General features: G+C 43.1%; 1 protein-coding gene across 6 annotated transcripts in view; it reads right to left on the minus strand.

The window, feature by feature from the left end:
* Positions 1-328: 328 nt before the first annotated feature.
* Positions 329-20,337, minus strand: part of SYN3 (synapsin III) — a 191,732-nt gene continuing 171,723 nt past the window's right edge. For all 6 annotated transcript variants that reach the window (XM_077178502.1, XM_077178503.1, XM_054631625.2 and 3 more), the window contains 5 exons: positions 18,069-18,171; positions 12,436-12,570; positions 7,435-7,519; positions 5,684-5,981; positions 329-4,208 (listed from right to left, as the gene is read on the minus strand). In XM_077178502.1, coding sequence (XP_077034617.1) covers positions 4,076-4,208; positions 5,684-5,981; positions 7,435-7,519; positions 12,436-12,570; positions 18,069-18,171 — 754 coding nt within the window. In that variant the 3' untranslated portion in view covers positions 329-4,075. The remainder of the gene's footprint in view (positions 4,209-5,683; positions 5,982-7,434; positions 7,520-12,435; positions 12,571-18,068; positions 18,172-20,337) is intronic.

Genomic DNA, 20,337 nt, shown 5'->3' on the forward strand with positions numbered 1-20,337 from the left:
GTCATACTTCTGCAGGCTGATGCCAGAGGTTCAGTTTATCCTGGATTTTGTCATTGAAATGTTTGGTTTTGAAGTAATGAACTCAGCCCTTTTACACATACACCACTAAGTGACCTGAAGATACTCCTTCCCTTTTTTTGTTGTCCCTCACATTGTAGTAAAGGTGTTGTGAACCAAAGATTAAGAAATCTGACTTAGCTGGAACTGTAAAGTTCCTTAAAGAGGAGTTCCTGTTATTCATAAAACAGGGTATCAAGTATAAAGTATCTCAGGACCAACAGTATAAAATTAGAAGACAAAACAGAGGAAATACTTGAAAACTACCTGCTTGTTTTTTGTTTTTTTTTTTATTTCCCAGCTCCTAAGTTAAGTGTGTATATCATTGCTGTTGCAAATGATAAAAGAGAAATCACAAAAGATGAAATGCCTTAAGATGACCATTCCTTACCTGTACTAATCAGTATCTAGCACTGTAAAGGTTGCTACTGAGTCACTTGGAAATAAGGAACTATTATCCTTGGCTTTTCTATTTATTGTTTTATCTTAATCATGAAACTTCAGGCCAACCAGATGAAGCAGCTGAGCCATACACAAGGTCTATGAGCCATACACAAGGTCTTACGTACCTGCTTGTGATTATTGGAAGACTGTAAAATACCACTGCATTTACAAGTGGTATTTTGTAAGCAGGACTGCTGTTCTGCTGGACCTTAGCTTGCCTGGGAATGTGTGTTCCATTCCTCTTGAAATACCACACCTAGCTATGACAAGAAAGTCAAGGTGTTCTTCAGTTTGTAGCTAAACAGCAAAATGTAAACTAATTTTCCAGGTGGTGGATATGGTTGGGTGTCGTAGCTGTGTCCCAGCTGCTTCTCGGGCTGGACCTAAACACACAAATCTATTCATGTTTCCTGGCTTCCGTGTGAAGAAACTTAAAGCAAATAGGACAAAAGAAGCTTTGACCACGTTCTCGGTGTTCACATCTGTGTGAGAAAGATCCCAAGGTGTGCTGTGGGACTTGTGTGCCTTGTGATTTAAATGTAGCTTCTCTTTACCAGTTTTTCTGTTGTTTTCTTACTGCCCCTACTGTTATATTTAGGTACCTAAATGCCTCTTGGGTGTACCTTTGTTTTCCATTCATATAAAAGAAGAATACCCCTTGTATTCCCTCTTCTCTTTTTCTAGAGGGTAGGGATTTTGGAGTAGAAAGCCAGCATCAAAGGTGATAATTTGAAGATGGGATGATGCATTTGTGAATCTCCTGTTAGCACATCTAGTATGTGAGCATCATAGCTGTAGATGGGAAGTATACTGTTGGAACAGTTATAGGATGCAACAGATTTTCATCATTCTAACTTTAGAAATCAACTCACTGCTTTAAAGCACTTCTGTAAATAGAACTGAAGGTGCTTTTTCAGGAACCATGGACTAACTAAATTAAGCTCAGAGTGCCTGTTGTTTGTACTTGATGTTACAACTTAAAGCTAGGCAGTGAGATGCAATTCTGTTTGCTTGTGCCTCAAAAGGCGACAGCTGGGAGCTGTAGGCAAATGAAGAGATTGAGTCACTACTGGGAATGAAGGCTGACAGTGCTGTCCTGTTCCTGTGGTCCGTCAGAGGACAGCCCTGCTGTGTTCAAATGCAGCCTCAGCAAATTACCCAGCTGTTGCACTTTCAGTGATGAACTGCTGTTGATTTATGGGACCATGTCGTACTAGTCACCATTCCTTTTTTGTATATGGTCTACTGGTGAGGGAATCATGGAATTTCAGGGGATAAAGCAATTGAGGGTTCTCTCAGTAAACTTTCATTTCTGTCTCTGCATCTCTGGTGACCATTCAGAAGGGAAAGGCATAAACCATGCTGAGGGAAGTGTTACAGAAGGAAATCCTCTTCTACATAAAATGAAGCCTGTTAATCTACTTCTCTTGCCAGTGGGACACTGCTTGCTCAAGGCCATTTCTCACTCTTTTATTGCTCCTGGAGACAACACAGCAGGGACTGGAGTTTTTTTTTCTCAGATGATGACATATATTTATGATGCTACATGGTAAACTGCTTATCAAACCCTGAAGGACAGCACAGAGATGAGGAAAGCAAAACAGAAGACAAACCATCAGAGAATAAGATGGTTCTGTAATACTGAACTTGAGGTATAAATCATTGATCCAGATGAGTCTCTTGAGGGACTTCCAATCTGGAAAAGCTGTGCTGTTATTTGCCATTATATGTGCAAAGGCCTGCTCAGGGGTAGGTCATACAAGGTCCAGATGACTTCATTGGATTTAGATGTTCATTACAGGTGCTGTGCAGGAAGGATTTCCTTGTTTGGCTTTACTCCCACCAGTGAATCATAAGATCCAAGATGGCTAATGCAGCTGTTGCTTTTGCTGCTTTGGGGATCTCCTTGTTTAAGTGACAGCAAAGATCTGGGCCATTGGCTCAAATATTTTTTTGACTTACTGACATCCCTGGGCATTCTTAAGTATCATCATGGTGAAGTTGCCAAGGGAAGCACAAAGCCAAGTCTGGCCTCAAAGCTGCATGTTGAGGAAGTGGGATGAGGACTGGCATCTGCATTAGGTGTGTTCCAAACAGACCTCCCAGGGTGCAAGGGGTAGGATCTCAGCTGGTATAAATAGCTAGAAATACATGGATTTACCTAGGATGAGTTTTTTCAATCAGGAACACAGGTTGTGTGGGGTTTGTCATGTCCCAGTTCCAGTGTATGTGCACAGACACACACAGCTTCTTTCAGTGTTGCAGGATTAGAGGAAAAGCACACCAGCAAAGATCCATCTCTGTCTTCTCTGGAAGAATAATTCTTGGGAATGGTCAGGGAGAAGTAATACTGATTGTTACTGCTTGGGACAATCCCATATGTGCCCTCCTGTGGCTTGGTGTCTCAGGAAGGGCCCAGGTCATCTTATTTGTGAAATGTAATTTTCCAGTTCTATTGCAAGTTTGTCACCTTGCATTCATTTTGCATTCACCCCAGCAAAGTCAGTGGGAATTCAAGGCGGGAGACAGGATTTCACTCCATCTCTCTGTCCATTCAGTATTATGGAACACTCAGCACACAACTATGTGCACTTCATCAGATCTGCTATTAATTAAGCATGTTCCTAAGGGACATATACAGCCAGATGTGACCAAGTCACCAAAGTGCTTGGAGTTTAGCTGGGTTTTGTCTGGAGTTTGTGTGAACTGTGAGTGTGAACTCTGGTGTTTTCAGGGGCAGGGGAAGAAGTTGTTTTTTTGTGTGGAATGCCCATTTCTTAGGTTATTTTTGAACTAAGGCTACAGGGTTAGAACATGACATTTTTCTCTCAGACCTCGGGAGTCACACGCAGGGGACATAAATGCAAGGCATGAAACAGAGATGTTTTATCTGCTATGAGCAGAATGATCTGTAAAGTAGCAGAGTAAAGTAGCAGACCATCTGGCTGACCTGCTTATGTGATCTTTGGTGCGTACTGATGCCTGGTACCGTCCTTATCTTGAACGTAGTTTTGCTCTGAAAAGTGACCTTTTAAGAAGTTGCTATAATGAAATTCCACAGTTCACTGGATGCTCAAGCATGCTCACTTTGTTGGTCAATGGATACTTATTCTTGACTCTGCCTTTGCATGGGTGTTTCTGAAAGAAGCCTAATTTTTTTTTAGCTTGATATTAACAAGAATTCAGTAATTGGAAGTTAACAATTGTATTGACTATATACAAATTAAAATAAAACCTAGTTTGCACTGTCATAACTGTGCAAACTAACAGAGGTTAAACTGTGACTAACAGAGGTTAGTAAGAGTAAAATTTGCTTTACAACTCAGTCATTTGAACAGATATTATTCTGATTATGCACAAAACCCAATGAAATACTGACACTTTTATACAGTCACTTTTCAGATCATTATTTGAATATTTTCTTTGTATTAGAACAACTATAGTTCTCTAAATTCCCTTTACCCAGGTGTTAGTTGTAAATCGCTGGGTTCACTGAGTGTATTCCAGGATGACATCAGGTATGACATAATGTAGAGTGAGGGCTGACAAAAGCACAGATCCAGCTGCAGGACTGTTAATCAGAAAACAGGCTAGCAAATGATTTCCTCAGGTTGCGGATGGTTTCGGCTTTTGCTTCATCTTCAGTGGCATTTCCTCGCTGAGATGACTCAGGTATGCTGAAGTTGTTTGTCAGGGACTGCGATTTGCTGAAAGGGAAAACAGAGTTCAGTCTCAGCAGGAGAAGGTGGGAATTCAAAGCTGGTTACTCAAGCTTAGTGTTTCATCACAAAAACAAATGCTAGGATAAAAAGATAGGTTGGCATGGAAAATACCCATGTGCTAAGATATCCAGGAATGGGGGAGGTGGGACGGAATGAGGCATGGGCAAGTGGCTCAGTCCAAACTGGTAGGTGTTGATAAAAACATCCGACTAGAAGTATGCAGTTGCTGTTTGGTGAGGCTGTTGTGAGACACCCTGAAGTAATTTCACTACTAATACAGAAGAAGAGATTAATATTGGGGGTCACCTGTCTTTCATCAGCCTTACCAGTAATGATTGTCTTGGCCTTTCAGCTGTGAGAGCCCAAGAGGCTGGGTAAGTTGGTATCCAGATCCCTGGCAATGTGTGCTGTTTCCTGCCCTCCCCAGCCTGTCTGCTCTGACTGTCAACTCTCTAATGCAGGTCTTTGGGTTGACCACACTGCTCCTGCTGGCTGTGTATCTGCTAGTGATCAAGTTCAGATCAGGATGTGCTTTTGAAGTAAATGTCCCAGTTTTCCCTGCTACCATGCTTAGTTTCTTCTGATCAGTAATAGGTATCCATCCACAAAACTAGACTGGAAAAAGTATCTGAAATATGTATAGTGTGTAGACTGCATCCTTAAGTACATCTCTTTTAGTTTATCTTGCTTGTGTAAACATGATCACTGAAAGCTTGTTCTAGAACATCGCTCCTCTGCTTCTCAGAAATTGTCCTCTTATTCCTAGCCTATGTTTTATTCTGGCCTGTTCATACCAATTTTCTTGTGTTAACTTTTTGTCAGTGTCAGACCTTTTTTTGGTCAGTTTTCCTGTCATGGCGCCAGGTAGATATTCTCCACACAGGGTGACAACAAAAGCTGCTTCCAAAGATCCACAACAGTTCAGCAGTGTGCTCTGCTCCAGAAGAGTGCTTCTACATACAGTCACCATCTGGAATTTTATATACATGAATAGGGCCATGTCCCCCTGTCTTCCCAGCCTTTTTGTTACCAAATGCAAAAAGAATCTTTGTGGCTCCTGCACTTAGGAAATAGTGAAGGAATAACCCCTGGTGAGCTTTCTGGCCAATGCTGTGCTGTTTGCAGCCTGGGAGGATTATACACCCTGCTGGGAAGGTGGTGGCTCTGTTGATATGGCCGGGGTAGAGCACATGATGAACACTGAGCACATGAACAAGAGGAAGAATGTGAAATCTTTGTGATGTCAAATACAACCTGGTTTTCCTGACAACAGGTCACTGGTGCGCTGTTATGCCAAGGGATACACATTTACCTTTGAAGTCACTCACAGTTGTGCAGGCCTTTGTCCCTGGGGACTGCTGCTTGACAACAGGTGATATATTCTCCACGTCATCTCAGGATACTTTCTGGACAGCCTTATTCTAATATCTACAGATACTAGGAGTCTGTCAAAGACTTACTTCAGGTGTGGGTGTGGGGTGGTTTGCTGCTTGGACATTTCCGTGGGGCTCGGCTGGCTGGGAGCCCGGCCTTGGGCAGGAGGCCGAGGCTGCTGTGGAGGGAACGTGCCTGCCTTGGAGGCCTGGACTGGAGAGGAGCCAGTTGCTGATCGGATTTGCTGTGGAGATCCAGGTGACCTTTGCTGCTGAGGGGAAGTGGACTGGGGACTCTGGGGCTGCTGTCCTTGAGGAGACAGCCGCTGCTGTGGGGGTGCGTTTGTTCGAGGAGGCTGAGATCCTTGTGGCTGGCGTGGTCCACCTGAAAGGGACATGTAGACATAAACATGAGGAAGTGCATGTGGTGGGCAACAAGCATGGAACATCTCTATGGAAGGATGGGTTTTGCTAAGAGGAGAGACTCTTTGGAGTAGTTAATGGAGAAGAATATGGCAAATACTCTCTTACAGGCTTAAAATTGGTGTGATTTCCTTCTCTCTAGGGTTGTCCATTTCTCTACCTTCTTCAGCACTAAAGAAATTTCTCCGCTCTCCCCAAAGGGAGTCACTTCAGCCTGCCTTACTCTTCATGTATCTGGTGTTTCTTATCCTTGGTGAGCACTTCCCGCTTGGGTAAGGAAGAGTCACTGGAGAAGCAATTGTGTGGGTAATGTAAGCTGACCCTGCTGGTTTGGGTTAGCAGTCCCTTCACGGGCCCAGCAGTTTGATGTGAGACATTCCATCCTATTCCTACCCTCTGTTCCAGAACCATCACCCAGTGCCTTCAGTTGCTTTGGCAGCAGGCTCTCAGAACTGAAGAGGATGTGGAAAACAATTGGACATGACATGAAAAATTGCTGGACAAGACAGATAATACTGTGAGAACCTGACAAAAGTTACAGATAGTGTTGTGAGGTCTGGCTGGATTTCACAGCTGGTCAGGGGAGTTATGTGAGTAGAAGTTTACAGAGAATTGAAGGGGAGTACTGGAGACAGATGGAGAGTAGTATCCTGCAAGGCCAACAGCTCATATCAGTAATAGTATGGAATGCCAAGATTACATAGAAATGCTCAATTTTGGATGCAGCAAAACGATGACCAATGAGGAAAAGATAATTAGAGGAGGATGTTAATTTGGTAGAAGGTTGAAATGGAGAAAGGAAGGGAAGGTGGCAAAAATGAGGGTCTAATGAGTTATGTGAATTGAGTGGTTGGTGTGATCTGGCTACCCATGGGGCAGCCCTGTGCTTCATCACCTCAGTGTACATCAGGACAATAAGCCAAACCTCTTGTTCTGACCAAGCCACATAAGTCAGAACTGCTTCTGCTGTCAGGAGGAGCTGGAGGTGTGCTCTTGCTGACATGGGAGCTCCTGGACAGACGGATCAATGATCCTGGCATTGCAACGTTGATGTCTGTTCCAAGCCTGACAACACTAGCATCTTCTTATCAATTCTTAACACTTGTAACTGCACAGCTTTGTGCAAACACAATATACTCTGTGCCCAGAATCCTGCTCCAGTGCCAGTTCAAGTGGCCTTGTTTTGCTGAGCCAAGTCCTACCAGTGGTATCAACTGGATCTATATCAAATTTTCATCGCACTTTCTAAGCTTCTATGGAATATGACAGTATTTGCTTTAATAGTACACTGAATTTGCTGCCTGCTTGGCAGTGAATTGGAAAATGAACAAAACCTTTATCCTGATACCTTTTATTTAGAAGGAAAACTGATATGACTCAGAGTCACCACTGACATGGGAATCAGAGAACTGTACCTTGTGGAGGAGGCCGTGGTTGTGACAGTTGTCCAAGTGGAGGTCCAGTCTGAGATTTCATTGACACAGGCTGAGCTTGTGGAGGCTAGAGGGAAAAAAGCCAGTCCAGTTAATACAGAGTCCCTAAAAACAAGCCCTGAGGTAATACAGGAACTGTAGAGTCATGAAGTCTTCCTTAAATACACTCACACACATACAGCATCTGGCTGGTAAAATCTCATGGGACTAAAATGGAGAGGTGAGTCAAAAAGAGCATAGAAGTTGTTTGCTCTCAGGGAATAACAATGAAATGAAAATTTAGAATGTTTTTAGGCAATCAGGAATTACCAAAGTATCTGGCCTGAGGGATTCTCTCAGTCCCATCTCCTATTTCGGACAGTTGCCAGCACCAGATGTTCCAAAGGAAGGAGGGATGAACCATGGAAATGTCTATGGAGTAATCATCTCTGTACCCTGAGGGGTCTCCTCTTGATTACTAATAAGCATGGGTCAGCTTCAGCCCTGAAACACGAAGCTTATTATCTGCGCCACAAAATCTTTGCAACAGTTTCAGATATTTTGTTTTGATATTTATGTCCAGACCCTTTGAGTCATGCTCACCTTTCAGCCTCATTGTCTTTCCCATTTCTTATCTCTCTTGCTTTGTTCTGAGTTTTGAGACTAGTTCTTACAACCTGCCCATGCTAGGCCATCCATTATTTTGCAAACCTTCACTGCCCTCTCTCTCATTTACCTCCTTTCTAAAGCCAAGAGACTTTAGAATCCCTCCAGTCCCTCCATGGGAATATTTCCAAGCCCCTAATTGTTTTCATCACCAACTTCTCTTTCCCAGCTTTGTAATTTCTCCTGCAGATGCCAGAGATGGGTCTGCTTATATTTTTCCAGATGAAGCAATATCTGGGTTCTCTGTATACATTGCCAGTTCATTTTTCCTGCATCCTAATTTCCTGCTTTTCCCTTGTCAACACAACCATAGGCTGAGCAATGGTTTTCATTAGCCTGTATGCAACAAAGTATTTCACAAGGGAATGGCTGGTGCCACTTGAAAGTTCTGCACATTGTTTATGCTCTCCCTCTCTCTACCCCCAGCTTTGCTTACCCTTCAGTCTTCCATATGGAGTTTCATTTGCTGTTGTGGTGACTGAACATACATAGCTCTGTCAGATGTTCTTCACTGCCATCCTTGGTCCTGACTAATGCAAATAATTTGGTGCCATCTGCTCTTTCTTCTCTCTCACTGTTTAATCTTTTTGACAGATATTTTAATAAACAGATTAAGCAATGCAGAGCTGCTGCACAAAGGGCTGGTCCAAAGTTAACAAAAGTCTGAGTAAGCCTATTGCACAAAATTGTTTATGAAAACCAGGAAAGCTGGAGACAGATAGGCTGGTACATGCTGGATTATTTACATGCAGAACATCATGATAAAAGGGTCTTCAAGGCTCCTGGAAGGTCAGAAGAATGAGCTAAGTGGTTCTGGAAATGTGAAGAAATGTTTCATAGTTGGAAACATTGAAATTAGTTTCAACTGACTAGCATAAATGTGATGAAGTTGCCAGTCCATCTTTTGCACTATTTACCTGCAATGGGACTTGCAAATGGACAGGGAAGGAAAATCTGGGAATTTTCCATTCATGGCTTCTAGCCCTACATAGCTTGGGAACTAAACCTTGCCTTGGTGTTGATGGAAATTACCTGTTCTGATGCTGTGAGATGTCTTGATTAGATCAGGCAAAGAAAAGGAATTGGATATCCTATTCACCTCTACAGTTTCTCCCTACAGTCAACCAAGGCATCTCAGAAATAAAGGCAAAACAGGTTTTTGAGGCTGAGAGATGAAGGGGTGAGGGCCAGCCCAAGGTCTTCTGGTGGAAGGTCAGAGAGGCAAGGACAGAATCACATTGTAGCCATGGCAGCGGATTTCATGTTGAAGGCATGAAAGCAAACTTGTCATTAACATCCTGTCCTGGGCTCAACCAACCCATTTATCAACATGGCCAGGTGCAGTATCCTTGAAGTATCCCCTCTGCTAACTGTTCACAAGAATTAAAATCTCTAACATCTATATCTGAGGTCAGCTTCTGCTACACAATAAAACTTTACCTTTTAGCCCCTCCATGCTTTCTTTTACAGCTTGTCTGTTACCTTGCCTAAGGCTTTTTGACTAGCTACATCATTCTGACTGCCTGTTTTCTACCACTTCATGAAAGTATTCCCAAAGAAATGAAAGGAAAAGAATCAAAAAGAAATTAACGGGACATTTTTTCTTCTTCTTTGCAAAAAAAATCATGTGGTAAATGCCCTGACCTGTGGTTTCTGCTGATTTATTTATTCTTCTGTATTCTTCTTTAAATTATCATTTGAGATAATTCATAAAGTCTATGACTTACTTGTCTAAATTTTTCTACATTACCCTTACAGCTTTCAAACCACATATTTTGTATCTGTTTTACACCAGTCCTCTGGAGCAGTAACTATTTCTAATGATATTGCACAGTTTTTTTGGCAGCTTAGCCACTTCCCAAATTCAGTTCATTGGATGTAGCCATCTGGAATTGGGGGCTTAATTTTTTTAAAATATCAGTCATCACTGACTTAATAACTGTTTTTGTTCTTTTCTGTGTCATTCTGATCAGGAAAAACTATAATGAGGTAAAGAAATTCCCCACTTTCAGCAATTACATTTACTAGAGTCACAATGCTGTCTCTGTTGTCTTCTTTTCCTCCCTAAAATTTGGATGATCCATAGAGCCCACCAATTGTTTGGTAGGGTTCCATTTTCTGAAGAATTCAAAGAACTTTTTTCATTCTTTCCTCTATCTGCTCCTTGAAATTAATTTCTATCCTTTTTACATTTCCTTTTATTACTTGTAGGATGCCACATAAAGGTCTTCTTAAATGTCAGATTTCCAAATTGGAAAGACTTTTTTCCGTTTGTTTTAAATATCCTATCTGTAATTTAATTCTACAAGTTTATTTCTCACATTCTTTGTTCAGGAGCAGATCAGAAATGTATATATGCATTCTGGAAAACAGTGGTCTCTCAAATAGCATCTCTACAGTTTTACTGCTAGGGAATGGATTAATTCTCTTTTCTCATGCTTGTGTCATACCCTTACTTTTTGATATCACATTTGTCCCTTGGACATTAAATCTAATTGTACACACTCACTATCTGACTTTGTACCTGGATGTTTCTTATGGCAAAGTCAAGGTGTTTTTACCTCCTCCTGAATTGCTGTTCCCCTGTGATATTTGACTTGCTTCTTGATAGCTGAAGTCTCACATTGTTGTGACTCATTACTTTTCCATCTCTGTCAATTCTGTGCACTCAGTTTCATAATTTCTCAGGATTTTTTAATCCAGAGACTAGTACAGAGAGGTCCAATAATAAGTATAGGTATTCTATTCATACCCATAGGACTATGTATTCAGTACTGCTGCCTTTATATTCGGAATTGCTCTTTGTATTCCTTCTGTGGAAGTCTTCATCTGCAGCAGTAGTTCTGCATCTTAGCAGCCTCATATTTAATTCTTTCTCCCTGGACACTTCTAACTGTTATAACATTATGTTAGTAATGCAGCATGTACAATTTTTTTGATGTTTGTGGCACCAAGCCCTTTCTCTTTTGTAAAACACTCTAGTTAACATGTTTGTGGGTTTAGTTTTTTTGATTATATATACAGGTAATTCTAGGTTTTATTCCCAATGAAGACCCTTTTCTTATTTGACTCTACTATTTGACACCCTATCCCTTCAAGATTTATTTTGTTCTTGTTTTTGCCTTAGTTGAGGTCTGCTGTAATCCAATCCAATCCTGTATCAGTATATTACAGACAGGGAAAACAGATGCGTCTGTCCATGTTCTCAGTTTCTGTTGGCTTGCCCTTTTCTCTTAGTTCATGCACTCTATATCTTGGCTATTTCAAATGGTAGTTCTTGATTCCACTTTGTAAATGCTATCTCTTCTGCATCACTTTTCCTGCTTCAAAGCATTTTCAGTGTCTATTAAATGTTTACTCCTTCACTCTAGCTAAAACTTGGAGCTGCCCCGAATACCCTTTGTGCTGGGTCCTGGTTTAGCAGGAATAGACTGTCATATGACAAAGGCAGAGCACCATAAAGTGCCTTCTCCCATTTTATTGTCTCAAGTGGAAATGAAAATTCTACCAGTGTATTGCAATCAGGTTTGTCCCTCAACTTTTTACTCTCTTGTCTCTTCTGTTGTACAGATTTGTTGTCCTCAAACCTTCACACTTGGCTCTCCGTTAGGTACTGAAAGAGGTGCAGCAAGTATACCTGGATACTCAGGTTCTGTTTTGGGGTGTTTCATTTATATTTAACTGCCTCTGGGAAACGTGGTAGTAAAATTAGATGCATTTGATACTCAAAATGGATGTACACAAGAAGAACTAAGGGGCCAGTTTAAATGCAAAAGTAACAGGTTCTTATATGAGTTCAGCTTTAGTAAAGCCTCCCCCGATGAAGGTGGCAAAGGACATCTCTGAAGAAGAAACTGCAGTAAGGAATGGAACAAATCTTGCTGGAGATTCCCACTTTCTGTTCTTGAAAGCAGAACAGGGATGCAAAAACTGGAATGAAACCTATCCTGAGGGATGGTGTTAGACAGAAATGAAACTGGGTTGTGGGTTATAGATTTGTAGAAAATTCTGGGTATTAGAAGTACCTCTAAAAATGCCCGTCTTCAGTGTGAATCAGTGAGTTTAGCAAGTCAGAATGTCTAGATGCATGGACATGCTACTGGTGTGATGTCATATTTATCTGGAAGGAGAGTAAGGGAGAGAGATGTGCTCCTTAGGGGTGCCCACTTCAAAGAGCCTGTGAGAGTCTCCTTTGGAAGAGCAGGAGTCAGTCTGTTCAATACACTCCCACATGGGACTGTTCAACTCTCTGAGATGTGTGACTGCTTGACACACTCAGTGAGGAGACAGAAAGAAAGAAGGTCAGGGAAATAACTTGCTCACTAGGTTCACTCATACCCAAGGCCTCAGCGGTGACGGTGTAGATCCAGCAGTGGCGGCAAGCTGAGTCATTTTGGAAACAACCAGATCCGCTATAAGTTGTCTGTCCTCTTCTATGTGCTCCCCAATCAGGGGCATTGAGCTGTCCATCACCTGCCACAGGAGGCAAAAACAACAGTTAGTGAGGTAGTTTCCTGCTGGCAGATGCCTGTTTCAACTCAGCTCTTACATGAACCTGTTTTGTGTCTGCACATCCTTGTCAGTATCTACAGTCACCACTCTCCTCATGATGAAACATGCTTGACTTTTCCAGGTGTGGGATTTCGCTTAGGGTTTTTTGGAAATGTGCTTCCCCCAACTCTCCATCTTTCTTCCCTTCACAACTTGGGAGCCAAGCCAAGACCTATGGTGGCTGGAAGCTTTCTATATCGACTTAATACAAATTTTCTCCTTCACATGTCCCAAGGAGATGCGTCTGATGGATAAGGTCTGGCATTATCCCACAGTACTTGGGGGTGACATTGCAATTTAAATGGCCACAGGAGAAGAGAAACAACATGTACTGAAGCCTGAGGAGATGAGAGCAACAGGGACTGGAGGAAACCAGGAAACATTTGGGATTAATGAACACAAAGCACTGCACCCTGAGAGGGAAAATAAACACCACAGATGTGTAATGAATAGGATGTCACCAAACCGGCACCAAGTGCAGGAAAATAAACTTGGTCTCTGCTTGTCTTCTTGATAATGCTGTGATACAACTGCTGCCCAAGCAAGTTCTACAAATCTACTGGGGAAAACTGGGAAGCAAGACTGTGGGGATGGGGGAAGGAGAACTGTCAAAGGATCTTTGAGGTAAGAAATGGCCTCACAACAATAATACTGAAAGCACAGCAGACCCTCATCTGTATAGCGGCCCTGAACATGATTTTCAACAGTTCATCATAAATCAAGTGTTTTGCAAACATTCGCTAAATCCCACAGGAAGAACTGTACTCTGATGAAGTTAGGATTCAGCTGGAGTAAATATAATAGTACCAAAATATCAGGGTTGGAAGAGTTTATTTTATTTTGCTTTTATTTTTAAAGCAAACATTAAAATCCCTGGAAATGCAAAGTTGAAGGTTGAATTGCTCAAGAAAGGCACTGACTCAATGCTCAGATAACAATTGGAAGTGCACTCCACCCTGGCAGGGCCGCAAGAGGGAGGGAAATGGAAAATTTTGCACCTCTTTTTTTAGATTTAAAGTAGAGGAAATCAGTGACATGAGTTCACTGAGTTTGTATTCTGCTCTTTTCATGCAGCATAATGGTTTTGTTTAATTTCTACAGGTGTCTTCTATAAACACTAGAAAAGCTACCTAGAAAGGTTTAACTAAGGTATGCATGGAAAGGGGGTTGATGTTTATATCCATGGCCTACTTGGCCCAGGGGGCAAAAGGAGAAGGTTAGAAAATTATATGTCAGCGTTTGGCTAAATACACAAGGTGGCTTTTCCTTCCACTATCTACTTAGCTGTTCTTCCATTGAGAAATGAGGTGAGGAATGTGATGCTTCCTAATAGTGTCAGGGGATGGCAAATTCCCACCTGGGTCTCACTAGCCAGGGGCTCCTGGGGGCCCTCCAGCAGGTTTCCCTTCTTTCCACTCCTATCTTAAAAGGAAATGTGGCAATTACAGTTCCCGAGAGAGAAGCGGTCTCCCGTGTCCCCGCACGGCGCGGTGCGAGGGCCCGTGTGGCCACTAGATGATGCCGTGTGACCGCTGGATGATGCCCTTACCCTGCCTAGCGTCAGGCGAGCCGCGCTCCCGGCTCCCCGGGAGTCACCGAGACACGGCTCTGCTCAAAACACCCCGAGCCCCGCTTGCCACAGACGCATAGAATGGTTTGGGCTGGAAGAAAACTGTAAAGGCCGTCCAGTCCAATACCCCTGCTATGAGCTAAGACATCTTCAACTAGATCAGATTCCTCTCGAGCCCCATCCAGCCTGACCTTGAACGTCTCCACAGATGGGGCATCCACCACTATCTGCACAGTAAAAATGTTCTTCCTTACATATAGGCAGAATGTACCATCTTTTAGTTTAAAATCATTATCATTTGTCCTGTTGCAACAGACCCTGCTAAAAGGTTTGTCCTTTTCTTATGGGCCCCCTTTACATACTGGAAGGTGCTATGAGATCTGCCCTGATCCTTCTCTTCTCCAGGCTGAATAACCACAGCTGTTTTGGGAGCTGTCTTCATAGGAGAGATGCTCCAGCACTTTAACATCTTCATGACCCTCCTCTGAATCTGCTCCAAAAGGTCCATTTTTTTCCCTGTGCTGAGAACCCCAGAGCTGATTTCCCTATCTCAAGGATTGCTTTTTTCCTCTTTCTGTGGCTGCAGTGGCATAAGAGGAAGATGGTGCTTTATAAACCAAAGGCTCCAGGGGGAGTGAGCCCTGGAGCAAGTTCCACCTGAACCAGTGAAGACACACCAGGGATGAGGCTATCTGATGCCCTGATGTGTAGTATCTGGCAGGGGAATGTGAGATTTGGGAAACAGCAAATACAGGAGCTATCATGAACAATCACATGCACAAGGGAAGGCCTTTGAAAATGGCAGTGATTTCTGACATCAGCTGGTTGCCACTGAACTGAAAAGGATCACGAGCTGTCCTCCAGGAAGGGTCAATTGGTCTAGAACTGGGCAGATACAAATGCTAATACTGAATAAATCAACTGGCTGAAAGGAATATGTGAATTACAGACAGACTGCACTCATCCCTTCCCGGGCGATCACAGAACAGCTGGGCAAGGAAAGAAGATGTCAGCACATATGGACCCAGCCTTTGTAGCTGCCCAAGGTCAGAGGCTGCTCCTGGTGCAGCTGCTGCTGCCTGATAAGGTGAATGAGGGGTGAAGAAAAGTGCCCAGGCAAAGAGACTCAGAAAAAGATCATCCTGTTTCTCCTTATGTGCCTGTATGATGCTGAAGCCTGGGCTTGTGTTTTTACACTCTGATGTGCAAGAGTGGAGTGTTAGGTGATTTTGAGGAAGGAAGGAAGGAAGGAAGGAAGGAAGGAAGGAAGGAAGGAAGGAAGGAAAACGATGATTTGACATATTAAAACAAATTACAGGCACTGCTGAAGGGATGAGCAGGGCTCCTTGCAGGGCAGCAAGGAGCATGTCTAGTAAAATAGCTTAGCAGTCAGGGCCTATCTTATTCTTCCAGGAGGAAGAATAAACCACATGGACCATTTTTCTTGCCCTCTGCTTGCTTCATATTTTTTATCTTAGCAGAGATGTAGAAATGGGCTATATTACAAAAAAAAAAAAAAAAAAAAAAAAGAGGGATTTACCAGCATTAACTGCTAAATTCAAAATCTGTTTCAATATGAGCCATGAAAATGGTACATAAGTGTGTAATGCTCTGAAGGCAGAAATGTAACAGATTCTGCTGTTTGTCATGGGAAAAGAAAAGGTGAAGTTCAACTAAGAGCAAATACCATGTGTGCAAGATTACTCTTATGCTGTTGATAACTCATCTGTCTTAATCTAATTTATTTTGCAACGAACCACTGTGATAAGTCTCAGTTCATAGCACTGCCCATCACTACTTCTGTGAATCTTTCCTGAAGAACTACTTTGTGAAAATTAATTACTGCCTGCAACTGCATTATGCAAATTCCTTGTTTGTTTAGCCCAATTAGGCATGCTTTCTTGTAAAGTGTCATAGCACACTGTTCCTTCTTACCAAGAAAATACAACTGTCACTCTGTCAAATAACTTTTTTCTCCCACTATCAAAAGAAAAAAGCAAAACAAAGGATCAGTTTCAGACCAATAAAAGTACCCCAGGAAGTTGGCTGGAGGCAATTAATTACTTGTCAACATCTCCCTCAGATATGCATAAAAAGTTACCTGTTTGGCTTTGCTCTGCTCCTTACATTGCACTCCTTTCCCAACAACATCATCAGCCTGGCATCTGAATGCCTGCTAGATATTGGTATATCAGGCCTGCTCAATCAGGTTCTCTCCACTGTGGTAATTCAGCATGACCCATCTGAAACTATATAGTGTTTCTTCTGATTTGTGTTGTATTGGATGTGTTGCTGCTTACCTTGGTCACAGAGAGAGGAGCACAAGCGTGCATTTCTCTGTGTGTGAGCTGATGATGGCTGTTAAAGTACAGATGTGCTTTTCACCAGTCAGTCACACACAGTGGCAGATGTGAAAACCCAGAGGCATACCCAGACAGAGCCATATAATCTTTAAGCCCAGAACTAGCAGTGTGTGCACGTACATAGGCTTATGTGCAAGAATATATGTAGGGATATGAAAACCACATATCATGTCTAACCATGTGTGGACACACTCCAAATGTCCTTACAGTTGTCTCTAGCAAGGCTACTTTCTTGCTCTTTCTTTCCCAGCTGCAGCGGCATAGAGATTTAAAAGTGCACAGCAGGGAAACAGTCTGCTCTGGGGGATGCTCCTCTAGGTGCTGATGAATTGCATACGGGAGCAGACCCATTAGCCCTGGCCCCATCAATTCAGGAAAAGACAGAGGCTTGCCAGCGTTTGGTTGCTGGCAGCACGCTTCTATCACATGGCCTTTGACAGGTCACTGCTCCCCTCCCTGGGGAGAGCAGATACATAATGCAGGAATGCACAGTCACTGGAGGGCTCATGTGGTTCTCATCAGCATCCCAGCCCTCAGCGGGTGGGACTGCTCTCCCACACATAGCTTTGCAGTGTGTCAGCACCCCTGCATGAAGCCAATAGCCTGGCTCTGCTTGTCTTCCTCAGCTGGCCTGTGTTGGTGGAGTTTACAGCAGGTCAGATCTTGTGTCTCCTCAAGTCGCATACTGACAGAGGCACTTGCTTACTGGCTGGATTGTCTCGCCTCCAGGGCATCTCTTCAGTTTCCCACTTTGATTTTTCTGGCCAGCTTTTCCTTCTCTGCCCTGTTAGGATGATCTGAGTATGCTATTTACCCCACCTCCATATCTGCCTCTTGGCCTGGGAAGGAGCACATTGAGCTTTAGCTCTCAGAGCCACAGTCTGTCCAGCCCTGAATACAAAAAGTCGTAGTACACATTACTCAGAGTAACTTTGTGGTGCTTTGTCTTGATGGCCTCTTATGTAGTGAACACTGTCTACGCAAAAGATTTTAGAAAATACACCTTTCTTTTTTTGCTCTATCAAGGTGCTCCTGTTGCTTGTGAACCTTTTGCTACACTCTCACCATTTATTTTCTTCTTTTAAATAAAGTGCAACTTGGATTTTTGTTTGGAAGTCCCCTTTAAAGTGATCAAAGAAAGGTTCATTCAGAGAGAAATTGAGATTTTTAATGAACTGAATCATCTGCTGAAAAGCTGAGGTGGCCAAGCACTCTGTGGCTCTCCATTTCCTTTCACTGTCCACACTGAGAAAGGAAGGCACTTCAACCCTGACACTTTGCTATGTATCTGCTAGTTTGGCTGGGGCTCTGAATCAGTTCCTAACGTATCAGTGGGCCATGGCCTGAGGATGTAGGTGGGCACAGAGGAGCAGAGACTGCAGAGCACACAGGGCTGGTGCAGGTAGGTGCATGTGAACTCCAAGGCACAGTGCTTGCAGATACACTTTCCAAAGGAGACTTAACATTCAGGGTGCCCATGCTCTCACCTCAATGATATAGTCTTTTCCATCTTTGCTGTGGACAGCTTTGACAGCACAGATATCCAGACCTCCAAACATTTCTGCGCAGGCATCGGCCCAGAGTCGGTACCTGCAGAAACCACAAGAGCATGGCCTAGGATTAGCTGTCCTTGGGTAGTCCACCAAAACCAGCCACCCACCCTGCTGCCCATAGGAACACAAAGTGATTTGGGAGCCCTTATTACAAGCTGTCCTTCATGTGTTTTGCTGAGTCCTTGACTCCCTCTCTTGACTCCCACTCACAGGAGATGGAGTAAATAAAGAATCTTGCCAAAAGTTTCCCTTCATTTCAGATTGATTCAATCCTGCCCTCAAAGCCACCTTAAAATGTTTCTTTCCCTCCTTGGTATTTACATCAGATCTCCAGTTGGTTGTCATTCAGCCAAGCTATAAATATTTAGCTCATTTAATCTCCCAGTAGTGTTGGCCCCTCAGCGTTTGTATTGGCTTTGCCTGAAAGCCCTCCATTATGCAGGCAGCTTTCTCCTGATAAGATGTCCTGAACATTAGGACTGGAATAGGATCAGAAAGTGAGTGTTGAATTTAGCAAGGAGTCGCCATCCCCTCTCTGATCTGTAATGCAGTAGCTCCTGAATTTTACAATTTACTTTCAATTTTATCCTTTTACAGTCTCCTGCTTCCTTCTATCCCTTGGGTGTTGTTCCTAGTCAGGCAGTCTCATCACACGGACCAGGCACTATTTGTTGGAGGGTGACCTTCAGGCTGCAGCATTTTTCCCTATCCATCCCAAGATGGGGATGTGAGCTGGTGGTCCCCTAGCTATCCTGGAGTCAGAGGAAGAGAGAGAATGACAAGTGGCATGTTATGGGGGGACCACATTCCCCCACTGTGCAAATGAGGAGGGAATGAGGCAGCTTGGTTTTATTTCCTGTGCAGCTGTGCCGTGGTCCCGGCCATTTAAATAAAAATAATAATCTCAGAACAGCAGATCTGTAAGCAGGACTATGACATGATGCAGAGAGGGGAGGGAAGGCCACAATCTCATGAAAACACTGAAATTTTGCAGACCCTACAGGGACTGGGGAAAGAGCTGTTCTGGCTAAAGAACAAATTTATGTCCTTGAAGACAGCCAGAGTCCCCATATCTTGACAATATAATGATGAACTTGTGTGAACACAATGTCTCTGGGAAGAAGAAAAATTATGACTTATATGACTACCGGTGCTCTTTTATCCCTAATGAGGAGACCAAGTGTGTTCACCCTGGACCCCCAAGGAAGACAGTGTATGAGGAGGCATCAGTAGCATAAGGAGGAGGAGAATTATGGACTGCATGATCAGGCAGGAGGCACAGAGAGCACCCCTCATGCACTGCTGTGGCCCAGCATCCAGGGGCACCATTGTGGGAACCACCTCTCTTCCTGAGGAACATCTCTTGGCATCTGGGCACAGCAGCCAGGGAATTGTTGGTTATGCCAGAGACTCTGATGGCTGCCCATCTTCAGTGTTTGTTGGCTATAGGTGTGCACTGGGAGCATCAGGGCTGCTGGGGTGTAATAGGAGTCTTATAAGGAAGGAGATCATATTTATGCATGTGCACCAGGTGTTGCATTTTCAGAGGATTTACTGTCATTTCTGCATTACCTGAACATTTAAATTCTTTGTACTTATGTTCAGTACAGTAGGTACTTCAGGTAGCTCCTACTCATCAGAGCATTTGAGCACATTCTTGCCTTGTTTAGTGCACTGGCAACTCACAGATTTCAACAGGGTTTGTTTCATTTATGGCTGAATAAGACTGGAGTGGTTATTTGTAGTACAATTAACAAAACAAACCTTCAAAATGCAGTGTTGCAGGCTGGCAGGAATCTGGCTTTCAGTCCTACAACACTGCAATAAGGTAATGTCTACCCTTCATGTGTCTAGCTTCAGCTGTGTTATAAACAGCCAGGATGCATCATCATGTCCACTTCCCACAGTACTATTAGGGTCTTGCAGAGTCACCTTCAGCATCTGATTTGGGGCTTGGCTTCCCTGTTTCACAGAACTAAAGGTGCAGAAGGGATCTTAGATGGCTGCCTGCACAACTCTTGTGCTCCCAAGAGGAGACATTTCTTTAATCTGGTCTGAAAGAGGACAGAGATTTGCTATCACCTTCAGAGCATCAATTTCTGTGCTATGCTATCCTTACTTTAGGAAAATACAGGAAATGTTGAAAGGGACCTTTTAAGCTATAATTTATTTCTTACAGTATTATACTTGTAAGTAATGAGAA

The sequence above is a fragment of the Agelaius phoeniceus genome, chromosome 5, assembly GCF_051311805.1.
Source record: "Agelaius phoeniceus isolate bAgePho1 chromosome 5, bAgePho1.hap1, whole genome shotgun sequence".
Lineage (NCBI taxonomy): Eukaryota > Metazoa > Chordata > Aves > Passeriformes > Icteridae > Agelaius > Agelaius phoeniceus.